The sequence below is a fragment of the Gopherus evgoodei genome, chromosome 7, assembly GCF_007399415.2.
Source record: "Gopherus evgoodei ecotype Sinaloan lineage chromosome 7, rGopEvg1_v1.p, whole genome shotgun sequence".
Classification (NCBI taxonomy): Eukaryota; Metazoa; Chordata; order Testudines; family Testudinidae; genus Gopherus; species Gopherus evgoodei.
Genome location: NC_044328.1, coordinates 55,155,567 through 55,172,407, shown reverse-complemented (window position 1 = coordinate 55,172,407; position 16,841 = coordinate 55,155,567). Strand labels below are relative to the sequence as shown.

The window sequence follows — 16,841 nt, the reverse complement described above, 5'->3', positions numbered from 1 at the left end:
CAGGTCTAGGATAGAATGAAGACACCCTTTCTTCTCTGGAATGAGAAAAATATCCTGGAAATGGAAGCCTCTTTCCCTCAACTCTACTGGGAACTCCTCAATGGCTTCTAGATAAAGCAACAAGAACAATTCTGTTTGTAGCAAGCTCTTGTAAGAAGATTCCCTGAAGAGGGATGAGGTAGCCTTGCGCAATAATCTCTAGTATCCACCTGTCTGATGTCATGGCAGATGACACATAGTGGAATGGGAAAAGGTAGCTTCTGAAGATTATGCTCTGTAGATTGGGTCTAATGTAGCTCTTGAAGGTCTTGTAAAATCTGCTGCTGTGTTGAAGGAGCAGGTTGTGTTCTACAGTAAGAGGAAGGCTGCTGCGACTTGGGCTCTTCTTGATGTGATATTCTATGAACTCTCATAGCTATTGCTGAAGACGTGACAACTTGTGGTATGCAACAGGGATGTAAACAGAGTCCTTCAGCGAGTGCAGAATGCCATCTTTCTTTTAAAACTAAAGAACTCTGAGACTTCAAAGAACAAATCCTCAATTGTGGCCTATAACTCTCTCAGTATGCCTAATGCTTGCAGCCACAGTGCTCTGTGCATGGTCACTGTGGTGGTTATAACCTCACTGCAAGTCTATTTTGGCCATCCACTGACCGTCCTTAATTATATCCTTAAGCCTCTCTCTGCTGTCATGAGGAAAGGTGTCACTCTGTCCCATGTGAGAACACTGTAGTTGGCCAGCACAGCCTGGCAGTTAGCCAAATGCTGCTGCAGTAAAGCAGAATGCAACCCTTCCTCCCAAGTCTTTCAGAGTCCTTGTCCTTAGGTGTTCTTCTGCTCAGTGTTGACTTCTCTTGTATGGCAGACATGAATATGGAGCTCAGGTTGGGGTAAGTGCAGAAGTACTCAAACCCCATAGGGGGAACCTTGTGCTTCTTTTTCACTTGCTTTGCTGTTGGTGTTACTGTGAGTGGCATTTGCCACATAGCTTTGACTGGGTCAAGGAGTCTCATCAATGGGAAGGGCAATCCTGGCTACACAGGAAGTTGACAGGATGTTGGACGGCTTGTGGGATTTCTTCAGTATGACAAACATATCAGTCTTGAGTTAATCTTGTCAATCACCACAAGGAGTTCTTGGGATACTTTAAAAGTCATCCAGTGCTAATATTGGTGCCAAGTACACTGCCTCATCCAGTGACAAAGAGGAGAGAATCTTCAGTGGGGCACTGATGGCAATGGAGGAGACCAGCTTCTTGATGCCTATGATGGTGGGCCTTCACTACCCAGTAGGGCCATGGTGACATGCTGTAGAAGTACAACTTGATTCAATGGGGGTTGGCCAGTCTGGTGCCAGTCTTGACAGGATGATAGAGATGAAGTTGGTCTTGGTTGTGTGATCGCAGATCTCAGGGGACAGGATTCTCTATTTGATGATGAGGAAAATGAATGCTCTGGTGACAGTGAGGAGCAAACCTCTTCTGGGGTGCTGGAGTCTGTACCAGTGCCATTAGGTATCTTGGTACTAATGGTGGCTCACATACAGGCCTAGCCCCCTCCACCAAGGCTGGGGTTGACACTGAGGGGTGCATCACTGCAGACAGGAATGGTACCAGCAGAGGCTGCTGTGACACAGACTCCTCCTCCTCCTCCCGAGTCCTTGACACCACATGAGGCTTAGCAGAGTCTTTTCCAGAGTCTTTGCTGTGTTTGAATATATGGGAGGACACTGAGCTCCTTTCTCAGGCTTCTTGATATTTGGAGCAGCCTCTGAGTGTCTGGCTTCAATATTGGAGGTGTCAATGCTGGCTTTGACACTGATGTTGAGGTGAGGTTGGTGCTGCAGGCATCAGCACCATCCACTGGCCGTACCAATTCTTTCCTAGGTGCTGTCTTAGGTGTTGCCTGCTGGATTAAGACGTTTTACCCACTGATAGGATTCTGGAGCTCGTTAATTAAGGTCTGATGAGACTTTCAGGGATTGTTCCAGAATATGGAGTTTTAGCCTCTTGTCTCACAGCTTGCACATTCTAGCAGAGAAGGACAAACAAACTGAGCATCTGCTCAGAATACATGAGTCCTCCAAGGCAAAAGAGACATCTACTGTGTCCATCCTTCAGGGGAATTAGTCCATCACAGGATGGACAAGGCTTGAAACCTTCAGATTTTGAGTTTAGCATGATAAGAAACCCTGTACAGGGGTGTGGTTGAAGGAAACATCAGATCAGCAGAGTTTGGGCGAGACAGACAGTTTGGATCAGTTCATGTAGTCAAATATACTGAAGAATATAGAAGATTTTTAAAAGATTTAGCCTAAGCTAAGACCTAGTGGGTTGGACTCTTGCTGCCCTTTATGCTCTCATATGGGAGCAAGAGAAGGCACAGGGCATACTTGTGGCCCCTACAGATACTTGTATTAAATAAAAAACCTTCTAGTGTGGCACACTTGAGGTCCCAGTGACAGGTACTTGAAGAACAGTATGTTTCTCATTTGTAAGCAACTATTTACATCAGACAGCAAAGAAAATTGTGTCTGTTCAGTATCATCTCAGCTCAATTGTATCACTAGATTATAAACAAACATTTTCTCTATTGCATCTGACAGTTTGACTCATTAGGAAATTAATTTTTCCTCGAAACAGCGTTGAGCGGTTTGAAAGGTCCAACCAATTCCATAACAGTCCATGGGAGCTCAGTGGAGTCATGTTTACTGGGAGGGAGATTGATGATAAATGAGATCAAGACCTGCAAAGACACAGTGAGAGAGAACAAGTCAAATTATATTTTTGTTCTGCAGCTTCTCCCATTGCCAATACTGCCAGATTCACCTTACGCCTGAGAAGAAACTACCAGCCCTTACTAATATATACATCATGGTATGGCTATCACTGCCTCATTTCCCCCTTCTATGCCTCTGTTTCACTCTGCTTGTAGAGTAACTTAGCCTTCAAAACTAACTAAAATATTCTCCTCTTCTGGGATAAATAAAAATTTAGAATAAAGTAAGTCCAAAATGCCACCATTCATGGAGGGCTACATAAACACCTTCCTGGGCTACAGCACTCTCCAAATCTGTGTGACCACAAACATCTCCCTTTGTATCAGGGGTTCGCCCTTCTTGCTGTCACAAACAGTCCTTGACTCTTTGTTTGGAGGATTCTCAGCATACCACTTCAAGGTGGGCTACTAAGATGTGGGGAACCCATCCTCCCTCTTCTACCATCGTCTCCAGCCTTGAGGCCCTAAGCTATGAAGCAAATATCCTTATCAGCCTCAAAAGGTTCATTTCACTCTTCCCTCCACATTACTTCCTGTACTTGCTTGCCTCTTGGGCCTCCAACTCAGCCTTTCCACAGCTTTCTCCAACTCCTTCTCAGCAGAAGTCCCACCACAGTTCTTGACCACACCCCAGTCACTGCAGATACCTGCCCGCAGCTCTGACTCTCCTCAGATATCTCCTCATCCTGAGAAAAGTGTCTTGCCTGTTCCATTTCCTTTTCCAGCAGGCCTTGCTCTCAGGCCTACAACTCCAATGGTCCTTGGACTACAAATCCCAGAATCTCCTTGATTTGCGAATTACTAAAAAAAAATTGTGTCACAGAACGAAAGGACAAATGGCAATGCACTGAAGTATGGGCAAGGAAGCACTTAAGACAAAAAAAGAGCATGATCATGGACTTGAAGACCTCTAAGGCTTACAGAGGCTAGAGACTAAGGGTATCTCTATACTACTTGCCAGATCGGTGGGTAGTGTTCGATGTATCGGGGATCAATTTATCACGTCTCATCTGGACACGATAAATCGATCCGCTAATCGACATCTGTATGTACTCAGGAGGAGTAAATGGAGTCGACGGGGGAGCCACGGCAGTCGACTTGCTGCCGTGAGGACGACCAGGTAAGTTGAACTAAGATACTTCGACTTCAGCTACGCAAATAGTATAGCTGAAGTTGCATATCTTAATTTGAACTCCCCCCACGTTAGTGTAGCCCAGGCCTAAGGGTATTTCTACACTGCAATTAAAAACCTGCAGCTGATCCATGCCACAGACAGTTTTCTGCCTTCCATTTGGCCCTGCTCCCGGTAGAGCTGATGCAGCAGGGAAGAGCAATGGTGTATCTTCTTGGCCAGCTGCTGCCTGCTCACGGAGTCAATGGCTGTGAGGCAACACCTTCTGATAGCAGGGAGAGCTCTCCCCTCTGCAGTGACACTGCAATTTTTGGTAGTGTCCCCCTAACCCAGACAGGCTAGGTCGCCCGCTGAGGTGAGACAGGAGATGGAGATGATGCTCCCTCCAAGCCCCACCGCCCAGGGCTGAAGCCTGAGCCCAAGCTCCACTGCCCAGGGCTGGTCTAGTCCTTGGCAGATCCTCTGAAACCTGCTCATGACACCGCCCCCCCCAGGGGGCTGCAGACCCCCAGTTGAGTACCAGTGCCTTATATGATGCAAAATCTTTTGGGTCACAAAAAGACTTTGCCTAACCTACACCCAGTTATATTGACGTAAAGGTGATTTATACCAGAATACCTATTCCCCTAGAGAAAGGAGAATAAGCTACATCCAGTATAAGTCACCTTTATACTGATAAAACAGTGTCCACTAGATATTATACTGATGTAGCTATCTTGGTAAAAAAATCAGGCCCCTGACAGAAATAGTTATACTGGTACAAATACTGTGTATAGACCAAGTCAAAGAGTAACGAAGTTATAATACATTTACCTCTCTCTCCAGGCTATATCTGAGATCTTTAGACAATGAGAGCATAAAATACCTCCCTCACCCGCAACTCCGTCCTTAACTGTTAAGAAAACTTAGGATGGTACATGTTAACTAATGATCTTCATTTAAATGCTAATTTGTTTTTTTATCAGTGGCACAAGGTGACAATTGCTTAACTGCCATGAAAAACTAACCCAGAACAAGATATGACAAGCATGTATTGCCAATACAAATCAGCGAAGAGGAAAGCATAGTTTATTATTTTAATGTATAAAAAGTACTGAAAAAGGCATCTATCTAGCACTTTTCACACCTTGGTCTTAATAAATTAAATAAAATAAAAACAACAACAGCTGAAACAAGCAGCTAACCCCTTCAACTGCTCCTAAAAAAATTCAGTTCACAACAGAACTTCTCCTCCTCCAACCCATCGTCAGCTCCCTTTACACTGCTCCCTCCACAGAAAAGCTAATGGTTATACTTTGCAGTATGCCCTGAAGGTCAGCAAATCCAGGTTATTACAGGCAGCTGTATAGGCAGCTTGCAGAGCACCGATGTGATGTGCTCTGCCAAGACACATGGCTTAATAAGCAGGTTGTTGCTTTATGTATCCGTTCAAGTTTAGCAGAACTCTCTTGATTTTCATTTATTAAATATTACAGTTTTAGCATAACAATCTTTATTCCCTATTTTGTTAAAACCATGTTATTATCCAAAAGATACACAAATGCTTTTGCTCAGAGCCACCCTCATGCATGTCCAGGAAGTAAGATGAAATTTCCAAATGCATATATAGTTGTTCGTGAAGGAATTTATTTGATTTGTGGTAATAGATGTTGAATTAACAATTAAAACTATGATGGACAGGTCTGCAAGCACCAGATGAGGTAAGGAATGATTAGAATTTCAGCCTACTTTTGTATCATAAGATGCTTCATAGTTTATTTGCACTGTAAACTTTTCAAACTCAATATGAACACAATAATACAATGAGATAAGAACCAACTAAGATGGGCTTGATACAGAGGGGAGATGACTACAGCAAAACAAAGATGGAAAAGGTCTATACTTAGATAAGATTGGGCAGCACTTTTTGCGCTCTCAGTGGTTTACCAACATTAACTGATCCTCAAGACATTCCTGAGAGGTCATCCCATTTTAGAGCAGAAGGTACAAACAAGGTAGAGGGTTAAATAACTGGTACAAGAAACCAGAAGTAGCAAATGAATTACAACTCAGGAGTTGCTCGTTACCAATCCTGTGCTCAGACAAGGTTTCTCTTAAATACTAAACATGGGAAAATTGTTAAGGCCACTCACAGAACTATCCACACACAGACTGGATCTATCAGCCTCTTTAGCAGTGAAACTGTGGACCAGATGGGAGTCAACTCATGATTTCTATATATTCGCTTTAGTCCTAGTCTGAAAGCAAAGGTGAGCCAAAATTTAACTGAAGATGTGTTTTTAAATCTATTTAAATTGGTGCAAAACCCTGCATGGATACTGTTAATGAGATAGAAATCTGGCTTATATTGATTTGGCTTCAATCAGTTTCTTGCCAACTTAAGATAAATCAATATATACCAGGGTTAAATTAATTTAAGAGGGTCCACAAAGGAGTTTGCAGCAGTTTAACTCAACAGGTTTTTAATATCAGTTTTAGTTAAACCAGTGTGACTTGTGTGTGAAGATCAGTCCCTAGTTACACAATTTGCATGGTGGGCTCAGAAATTGGGATTCTTGAGTGAGAAAGTATTCTGGTGGGACTATATTGCTGGGAGAAAATGAAGACTCTGCTATCCGCAGGAGAGAGGAGGGGAACCAAAGAAAAGGCATAAGAAATAACAAAAACAGAGTATCTTACAACTAAGACCATACTACAGAATAAGGGCTTCCCTCTCCTCTGCCAATGTTCATAAGACTTCACTGTCTATCAACACCAGAAGACTTTTCTGACGCGGCTAAGAAAAGAGGAAGATGAGGAGAAAACATTGGTGAAATCATTTTTAAAATAAAGGTATATGCAAAATCTTTAAAATATAGATATAAAATCACTATATGACAATTCATAAAATATTACAGAAGCAATATATACAATTGGTGGATTTTCATTTTTAGCCTTTTAGCTTTTGGTACAAAGTAAAGATAAAAACCTTTTTCAGTGTGTTTTTTTTTTACAGCTTCCTCCTATGAGATAATTAATTTTTCTTCTCTTTTTTTTTTTTTGCAATCTGCTTGATCATAAGGTCTCTGTTATCAGTCACTGTGAGGACAGGGCTTCAGAGATCAGGATGGAAATCCAGCAGAAAGAAATCCTGTTGCAAAGGATAGCTGTTTTCATCCAGCACAAAATGGCTTCTAATGTCCAACAGATAGGATGCTTCAGTGTCTGCTAGCAGCGAGTGGCACAGGTCTGCCACTATCATGCCATAGGTAGTATCTGAGGGAGGCACTGCAAAAGACAGTGAACTAGTTATGCTTCATTGTTATCATGCTAACATCTACACTTAAGTTCTTCCCCCAAACCCCAAAAAGCTGCCATTGTAGTGTCATATCCTCAGATTAGATCTCCTCCCTGAAGGGATAAAACACAGGAAATACCGCTCAGCATTTGAATAACAAAGCTGAATAATTGATTTAGTAATTTAAAAAGTATACCTTTTCTTAGAAGAGTGTTGAACACCTTCTGATTTGCTGAGCCTGTCATTCATAAGCTAAACTACAATTCCTGTGACTTACCTATAGCAGCTCCCAAGCAGGAAGTCTATTTTGAGGATATGTCAGCAACACAGGAATTCTCAGCAAGACACCAACAACATTTGCAATTATATACATTCTGAAACTATGGCAGTTATTTAAAAAAATTGAGATGAAAATCCATATACATACATTATACACACACACACAGAGAGAGAGAGAGACACACACACACACACACACACACACACACACACACACTCCTAGCTAGTAACTGTACTGAGCTATGTAATGTTATAAGTAAGGCTGTGAGTTGTTCCACAGAGGTCACGGAAGTCACAGATTCCGTGACATTCCTTGACTTCTGCAGTGGCCAGTGTGTCTAGCTCAGGGGCAGCTAAAGCAGCCCCTGCACCAGGAGCGCTGTCTGCTGCTGGAGCAGTCTCGGGCCTCTGTGCCCTCCGCCCCAGCATCAGAGTTTGCATGTGGGAGGGGGCAGGGGGTTGGGGCAGCGGACAGAGTGAGGTGGGCTCTGGGCAGTGCTTACTTGGGGAACTCCCCGGAAGTGGCAATATCCCCCTTGCTCAGCTGCGAGACAGAGGCATGACCAGGCAGCTCTGTGGGTTGCCTCCGCCCAGAGTGCTGGCTTTGCAATTCCCATTGGCTGGGAAGCCCCCAGCAGCAGCACAGGTCCTGAGCCGCGCGGTGCTGCCAGCTCCCCCCAAGCAGCCAGGCCGCTCTCTCCTAGCACCACTGGGGCCCCCAGGAAGCCCCCACAAGTTTTATTCACTGGTATTTTTAGTAAAAGTCACAGACAGGTCACGGGCTGTGAATTTTTGTTTACTGCCCATGACCTGTCCCTGACTTTTACTAAAAATATCCATGACTAAAATGTAGCCTTAGTTATAAATAATCATCTCAAAATACCTCCTGTTACCTAAATTCTATTCTGAACTTCCTAGATGTCTCACATTTGTCTTTTGCGACAACTACCATATTTGCCTTCAGGATTCTGAACAATTGATCAATGTTTATAAACATATAACTCCAGACTAATAATATTTGGGAATTTAAGTATAAATGTCTGACAAATCCACAGTGGAACATGAAACATATGCAATTCTTTTAAAGCTACATGTTACATAAAACATCATGCCAAACTAGATCAATGTCCTGGCCACTGGTGTGTGTGGGAAGTAACTATTACTTTGTTTCAGTTTAGTGTTTCTGGTTCTGTGCCGCAGTTGATTGTTTTTCTAACAAATGATGTATGGTACAGTACCTATGAATTTGTTCAGCCAGTCTGCAGGAATATTAAGGAAGATTTTCTCCATCAACTCTGACACTACTTGAATACAAATCTCACATCCTTTGTCTTCTGCAGTCATCAGGGCTGGTCTAAATCAGAAAACAGATTCCCATAAACGCTTGAATTTGAAATGGTTTTATTTTTGCAGCAGAAACAAAATTTATGGTCAAAGTAATTAAATATAATATTGCCTTTATTTACCTAATATTATTGATCTGGTAAATCTCTTTTATGCTCTCAATTTCTGCCAACCCGCAGATCAGGAATCTGTGCCTGATAGTTTAATGAATTCTCTAATGGTTGTGCATGATGATGCCACAGAATTATCAACCAAGCTGTGATTTTAGAAAATAGGGATAGATTTATGCTTTTTGTAATCTGTGCTTTAGTTTGAAAGAAAATGAAAATTGCCCCATACAACATGTTCAGGGCCACACCCTCAGATGATGAAGCCATAGAGCTCGGCTGATTTGTAGAATCCTGCGCGGATACAAAATTTGTATCTGTATCCAATCCATGATCCACAAACATGGTCTGCGGATAACCATGGATATAAAGCAAGTTTGCACAGATTTGTAGGGGCCTACTGATTTGCACCAGGCTAAGCATCTAACTCATTCTTCAAGCTCAAAAACTTAGTCTTGAGATTAAGATTCCTTAAGAAGATGTCAGAAGAACTGATAGTCATTTCCCACTGAATCACAGAACTATTTCCCTTCATCACTCAGAGAAAGCACTACAGCCTTTGGCATTTCAACTTTCTGTTTCGATTAATGTATTAACATGAGTTATTCATTCTGGGCCAAAAACTGCCATCTTTAGCAGGCACAACTTCCATTAAGTAAAGGAAAATTGTACCTTAGTAATGATAACATTTGGCCTGACCTCCACAAACAGAAAGGGCATTTGTTTCCAAAGTAAGTTGGCAAAGATATAGTCGTAACAGTTTTCTTCTGGAGGTTAAAAAAAAAAAGTGTAGGTATTTTTAGTAGAGGATGAAATGCTAAATTCTCTAATGCCAAGAATGAGCAGATCAAAGATGTGTGTGTGTAAGAGAGCATGTGCATAATAGTGCACAAGTGTGCCCACCAATCCTGCCACATGCTTTACAATTAAATTATAGCAAAAACAAATATACTCAAGTACCTAAAGCTATGGCACTTCAGGAGTGAAGGACATTTCTGCTTTTAACTCCAGACCCTTGACCAGTGGTTCAGCCTAATCAGTGTACTCTCTGTATGCAAGCAATTAAGCTAGCAGAACCTGTTGGCAGCTTAGCAGTCGCTTCAGACGCCCTGCTGAAATTTCTAATCAATTAAGAATAAATTGAAATATCAAAGAGAGAGAGTCATATGTTTCTATTTCAGAAATACATAAAAATTATAAATAATGAAAATAGAACACTAAGTTCTAATTAATGTATAGTTTTATCAGTTTTTGATGATATTACTCTTGGAGCCCATGACAATTTAAAAATCTTTAAAAATTATTTCTCTCTATTAACTTTCACATACTAAATTAATTATTGAAATAAATAACATGTCAGCCACAGAAAGCTTTATCATCAGATCTAAAGAAACAGAAAATAACAATCCCACAGTTAGAGACTGATCCTCATTCTCCCAATCAATCGTATGAAATCAATGTTGTCCCTTTTCTAATATGTTTTAATTGCTCATATTTTGGATCTTTGTCCCACATTATGTCTTCTTTTTGGTGCTGACATCACAATGTAACTTACTGGTGTCAACAGGATAATCATCAAGAACTGATTCTTGGAAGTCCATGTATTCACAGCAAAACTAAGAGTTCATCACTCTAATAAGCAAGTCCAAAACCCATAAGACTACACAAGGACTGACCAATAGCATCTATCTCTAGTAGAGTTCCCAACAAACACTGACAAGAACTAAGGACATTGCAGGACTCACTATAAAAGACATCTGAGAAATAGCCAAAGGCATAATTAATCTATAATGACACCAGCTATCATATGCAGATAATAAGTATAATGCTAACAAAGAAAAATATACAGCTTTTTTTGTTCAGGAAAATATTAGACAGATAATGTGGATAACTCAAGTCAAATCAATAATAAATTTGAACTTCAACCCTACGTTTTTTAGGGGTCTGTTTGACTCCTTATTGGAATGAACACTTTAATGCTGCTGGAGTTTCACTGTATTGTATCATTAATTGTGATAGGCACCCAGAGCCTTGGATAAGTGCATTTTTAATAATTTTAAATCTAAATAAATAAATGAATAAAAAAGACAGGCAAAAAATCATTCCAAGTCTGGGTCTTTACAGTGGATATGCCCACATCTCAGGGGCCACCCCACTAGGATGGCATGAGGGAGATAGGAGAAAGGGAAGGAGTCACTTCCATAGAAGAGATCTGCAACCACAGATGAGGTACAAGGTAAGAATGGCAGATTTCCATAGCTCCAGTGTGTTGCATCCTATTTGGGGTATGTTTAGCTGCTGTCACTATTTATATAATTGAGCAGGTAATATAAGGAGAAAATGCACCAAACTGTAATACCTTTTAATGCTTAACGTTCAACTTTTTTGCAGCATATAGATAAGTTGATTGTGGCTGTGACGTCTTCTCTATGAGCAAATTCTTTGACACACCATCTGCTATCCCCTAAACACTTAAGGTCGTAGCCATATTTCTTTGGATCAGATCTTATTATCTAAACATAGACAGTCTTGGTAAATAGTTAAGATAGGAGACCTCTAAGGAGTTAGTGAGGCATTACAGAAAGTGGTGTTGGTGATATTAGCTCTGTGCTACTGAAATCTGTTGGATTAGATAGATAAAAATCAAGGCCCTGACCACATGTGGTCTTCAAAGATCTGGTGGCACTTTTAATACTGACGGTGTCCTGGCTAAATTCTAATTTGGGTACTGCTATTCTGCTTACACAAAATTCTCCCAGTAGTTTTAACTGGAGGCTATATACTCAATTCCCTGAGCTGTTATGAAGAATTGTTGAACAGATGCAATGTTTTACTTCAAAAGGGGTGGCTACATTTCAGTGTAGATAGTTTAGATCTCACTTTGTGATCCTTGGACATATATAAGGTATCATATGTAAGTGTAAGTAATTATTAGTGGCTTCCAGAAATGCCACTTCCACAATATGACTGCAATATAATTAATTTAGATATCTTTTCAGGGGAACATACCAAGACCTGGTATTTCAAGTCTTTTTAAAAAATGAGGAAGTTAGTTAAAATTGCCTGAAGGGAAGAGTTAGGAAATCAAAGTTCATATAATCAGCTAAAAGAAAGGAACATAAACTTTGTTAGCTAAGATGACGATTAAGAAGAAATGTGAATAAATACCTAGAGATATAAAGATAAACAAAAAAAATATTTTAGTGCATCATAAGAAAGAAGCAAGGGTATGTGGGACTCTGAGAATGTAAAGTGGACAATCAAAGGGGTTAAGAAGACTGCAGAGAAGCTGGATTTATTTCCAGTTTTTTTTTTTTAAATCACAAAAGGTGAGAAAAAAACTTAACTGGGGGATACTTTTTTAAGATAATGAAAGTAAAGCACTATCCAAGGCAAAAGTAACAAAAAAGAGGTGATTTTGTTTTGCATCAGATTTAATCATGGATTTTTCATCTTCCACGAAATCGTGAGCATTCAACCAATATAGTTTATTTCCTCCAAAAATAATGAAATAAATAACTGTTCACTGGATTTCCTAATAAACTCAAATAATTTCCTGGAGAAACTGTTTAACTGCAAAAAACTTTCACATCAGTGATAAACCAGAAATGATTTCATTTTAGACCTCTAAAACGCAAAATATTGTCTTTTGCATGTATCCTTAACACTCTGTGGGGTGTCTTGCTGCCTCATCATTTTGGGGATTCTCAGGGCATGTGGGTTAAACTTAGGTAGATTTCTGTTTAGACTGGCTCTGGACAAAAACTTACAACTTTTGCAATCCACAGTACAAAACAGATTGCAGAAAAGCCTGTAGTGGATCAAATGAGGCATTTGGAAAATATTTACATTTGCTTGGTTATGCTTATTTTGGGATGCTGCCTGGTCTCAGGTTCTTAATTCAGACTTTTTTCCTAATGTCATCTAACTTCACTCAAAGGGTCTTACATACTTTAATAAAAAAAAAATCAACATCTTGTTGTAATACCTAGTAGTAATTTTTTTCAAATATCTGTCACTCTCAATTCAGCCTTCTGTTTGGTGCCTGACACAATGACTATGACTATGAACTATGTGTGGGATTCCCCTACTCACATACACATACCAGTACTTCAGCTAGATTGATGAGAGCTAACACAAATATAAATAGCAATGTAATCACAGTAGCACGGGTGGCGGCAGAGGACCAGCTTAGCCACACCGAATTCATATCCACTGGGTTTAGGTGATCATGCACTCAGCACGGCCAGCCCAATGAGAATAAGTGAAAGTATGTGCACGTGAGCAGGGGAATTGCACTCCCAGCTTGTAGTGTAGACGTAGCCTATGTCAGTTTTTATTTACAGTAGCATACCACAGAAAATACTGATCTGTAATTAATCTCTTATGCACAAGTACTATATTTTCTAATATGGCTACTTTAACCCATTGCAAACTAGATATCCAGCTACAATTTGGTGACTATGGAGAGAGTATATATAGCCACCTCTATCAAGTCAAATATGCGATCTAAAAATACACCTAAAATTCACTACTGGTACAGATAGGCAGGTACTGGGAAACTGGGTATTTTCATTCCATACTCTCTAATCCTTAAATGCTGCCACAATTCCAGCTCTCCACAGCAATATACAACATATACAAGTTTGCTAGGCCAAAACAGTATGATGTTGTTAGCATATAAGCACCTTGAACTAAAACAGGCATTGTGTGTGTAATTCCCTGGGAATCTGTTTGCTCATTATTACTGGCACTACTGTGTTTTTTCTAACTAACCAAGTGCTGTTAGCTATAGATAAAGAAAACACAGCTGTGTGCCACTGGAAGAAAATACTATTACATCCTCCACCCCCATAAAGAAAGTATAAGGAGAGAATGCAAAAGGGTAGATATCTGGGATAAAAACATGGAAAGAAGAAGAAAAGAAATAGCATTTTGACCTTTGAAATCCAAAAGACGCGTGATTGTATGAAAAATTTACTATTCTTTCCAATCTCCCTTAGTTGACAATATTTTTTTCTGGGCCATTGTAACCATAGCCCAGAAGGAATGTGGTTTATTTTTACTATTTATTTATTTGAATTTTTAAAATACAACTGTAGGTACCCATTCAGTGCTCTGGGCTCCTGGTTCTTAAATTAAAAATCTAAACAAACATTTATATATAAACACCATAATAGCCACCTCAGTCCAGGCCATATACAGCCTAAGTCAAGAGGGGGAAAATATGAGCTTTATAGCATGCCTGGATGGTTAATAAACCTGGACATATGCAGACCATGGTTGCATTTCATAAATAAAGGTTAAACATTTAAAAGGAAAAAAATCTAGCTAAGACAGTCAAAATATTTTATAATTCCAGGGATAATGATGTATTTGTTAAGATATTAAAACAGCTCATCAGCTGTAATTTTTGTGCTGCTACTGAATCAAAATCAGATGCTATTTCAAGTTAGACATTTCCCTTGCTTTGTGAGACATCAGAAACACAAGCAAACGTACTATGAGATATTATATCATTCCTAATTATGCCCTAAAAATTTGTGAAAGTGATTAAGATTATGAATATTAGTTAAAAAGAGACCTGTTTAAAGGTCACAGATGATCCATATTAGAACTCTTCATGTAACAAAGTACAAACAGCATGCAGATTATAAAAATTTGACTCCCAAAAAAGGTGCAAGGAGCAGTTCTGGTTCTTGAACCACTAATCATGCTGAATTTACAACACTCATGCAAACAGCTTTAAATAACCTTTGGAAGAAGTCATGGGAGACATGATTCAGTGGGCTGAGGAGAAAGAAATGTTACTTGATCTCAGTCGCTAATATTAACTATTTGAAATGGAACCAATTTTGACATTTCATGCTCTTATAAAAATAGGGAAATAGAATGAGAACAACATTTTTTGTTAATAAATTGTATCTCATATGAGATATCTCTTTCCCCAGCTTCACCAGAGACACATCTCTTGTTAGACTGCACCAAGTAGTGTTACAACACGCAACTTGGAATTGCTATTAAAATATGCATGATGTTTTACTAGAACACAGAAGACTAGAATGTCAATGTGAAAACATTAGATACATACTACTCTTTACAAAAGTTACGGGTTCAAGCTCCACATAAAGGCTCAGACTCAGGAACTGATATACAATGCAACTCTAGGAGATTGTCTCACCATCATTTGAGCAAGCCTTGGGTGAGAGGTTAAACAAAGGTCCTTTAGGCTCGTCTTGAAAATAAGAAGTTAAAATTTCCATGGCATGGGCACTTTATTTATTTTATTTATATCATGGACCAACCATATTTCTTTCATGCTCTTACAACAAGTTGAAAAACAAATATAAAAAAAAATTTCCTCTGATAAAATCCAACAATGTTAAAAGAAATCTCTCCCTGCTGGACAAAACCAAATCTTTTTCATTTAATTCATGCTCACAGGAAAAGACTGAGTAAACAGATAAGCTTTGCGATGTGCCCTGCAAGTCATAATATTTGGCCTGGGTTACAGCAAAGGTGGGAAGCAAATTCCAGAGTTAAGGGCCTCTTCTGAAAATCCCCTACTAGCAATTCTAAGATATATAAATTGAAGGTATAGGGAACTGTACAAGAACAAAATGAGCATTATTAACATCTTACAGAAGCAATCTCCTCCCATGTGCCCCAGACCTATTCCAGGACTGGTCATGTGCACACTTGTTTTCTTCTGTACCTACAGTAGACAGGTAGGCTTGGCTTTATTAAAAGATAGGTTGACTGACTGATGGCTGCTTCATATGGATTTTAACTTATGCAGCTGGTAATTTATTTATTTTTCTCAAAGGTTTGGACTAGTTTGGGTTTGGTATTCTTGTGATGTCTTTTATTAAAGAAATAATGCCAAATCCTTATCTGTGTTTGTACCAGGGCAGCACCCACCTTCCGCAAGCGCCCCCTTCTAGTCAGGTGTGTCTGCAATCTTTCAGTTTACGGTGACCCCTGTTAGTGGTTTCTCAGGTGGTTTTTCAGTGACTCAGCCCTGAGTCACACACACTGTCTGTAGGTGAAACAGAACAGACCCCTTCTGGGGTATACAGTCTTCACCTTGTCCCGGCCCTGGTATGGGAGCTGTAACCCCAGAGCTTCCTCCCTGGAGACACTGTCTTCTGGCAGCCCTCCCTGAGCTCAGTCCTTACTCAGTCCCAGCAGCCAGCCAGAAGGTCCTTCTTAGCTCCCCCAGTCCCTGCTAGCAAGTGTCTGGGGCTCAGAGCCAGCAGCCAGCCAGGAGCTCCTTCTTATCTCTCCTAGTCCCTGCCCACCCTCAGCTGTCCAGGGTCCTGTTGCTCTTTCAGTCAGCCAGGAACACAGTCCTCTTGCCTCCAGCTCCAGGCAGCAACTGACTACTGCTCTGTTCTGCAGCTTCTTTTATGTGGTGTGATTTGCTGCCCCCTGAAGCCTCTCTCATTGGCTTCTTCCCTTCAACACCTGTAGACCACTTGAAGGACTTCTCTTCTGGCTCTTCTCTGGGATAGGGTGTGGCTGGACCTTGAGGCCTCCAGCAGGGGGCCTCTGGACCTAGTTCACCCCATCACAGTGCTGCATAAAGAAGAGAAGGTACATATGATGTCCTACTACTTCAGCACCCAAGCAGCAGGGTACTGTTCTACCGTCCTCTTGAGTGCTACGGGAGGGACCTACCTAATTGCAGGGGCTGGCACACTACAGCTCTAGGGGGTACAGTCTGACAGTTTGGGATTGGCTAGACTCTCTGGCCCCCTCTAGCCATATGCTATGGTGTGCAGTGTCTGTTCCCCACTTGTGTAGCTCACATTAGTAGGCAGGACTGTACCCATGTACATTCACATTGTATTGTCCATGACTAATTTTGGTTGTATGCTTTCTTTGTGGAAGGGGATCATGCTGCCATCTATGATTATTTAATA

At 40.5% G+C, this 16,841-nt stretch overlaps 1 protein-coding gene across 6 annotated transcripts in view; it reads right to left on the bottom strand.

The window, feature by feature from the left end:
- Positions 1-5,642: 5,642 nt before the first annotated feature.
- SHLD2 (shieldin complex subunit 2) overlaps positions 5,643-16,841 on the bottom strand; it is a 120,061-nt gene continuing 108,862 nt past the window's right edge. For all 6 annotated transcript variants that reach the window (XM_030571306.1, XM_030571304.1, XM_030571303.1 and 3 more), the window contains 2 exons: positions 8,704-8,819; positions 5,643-7,176 (listed from right to left, as the gene is read on the bottom strand). In XM_030571306.1, the coding sequence (XP_030427166.1) occupies positions 7,004-7,176; positions 8,704-8,819 (289 nt within the window). In that variant the 3' untranslated portion in view covers positions 5,643-7,003. The remainder of the gene's footprint in view (positions 7,177-8,703; positions 8,820-16,841) is intronic.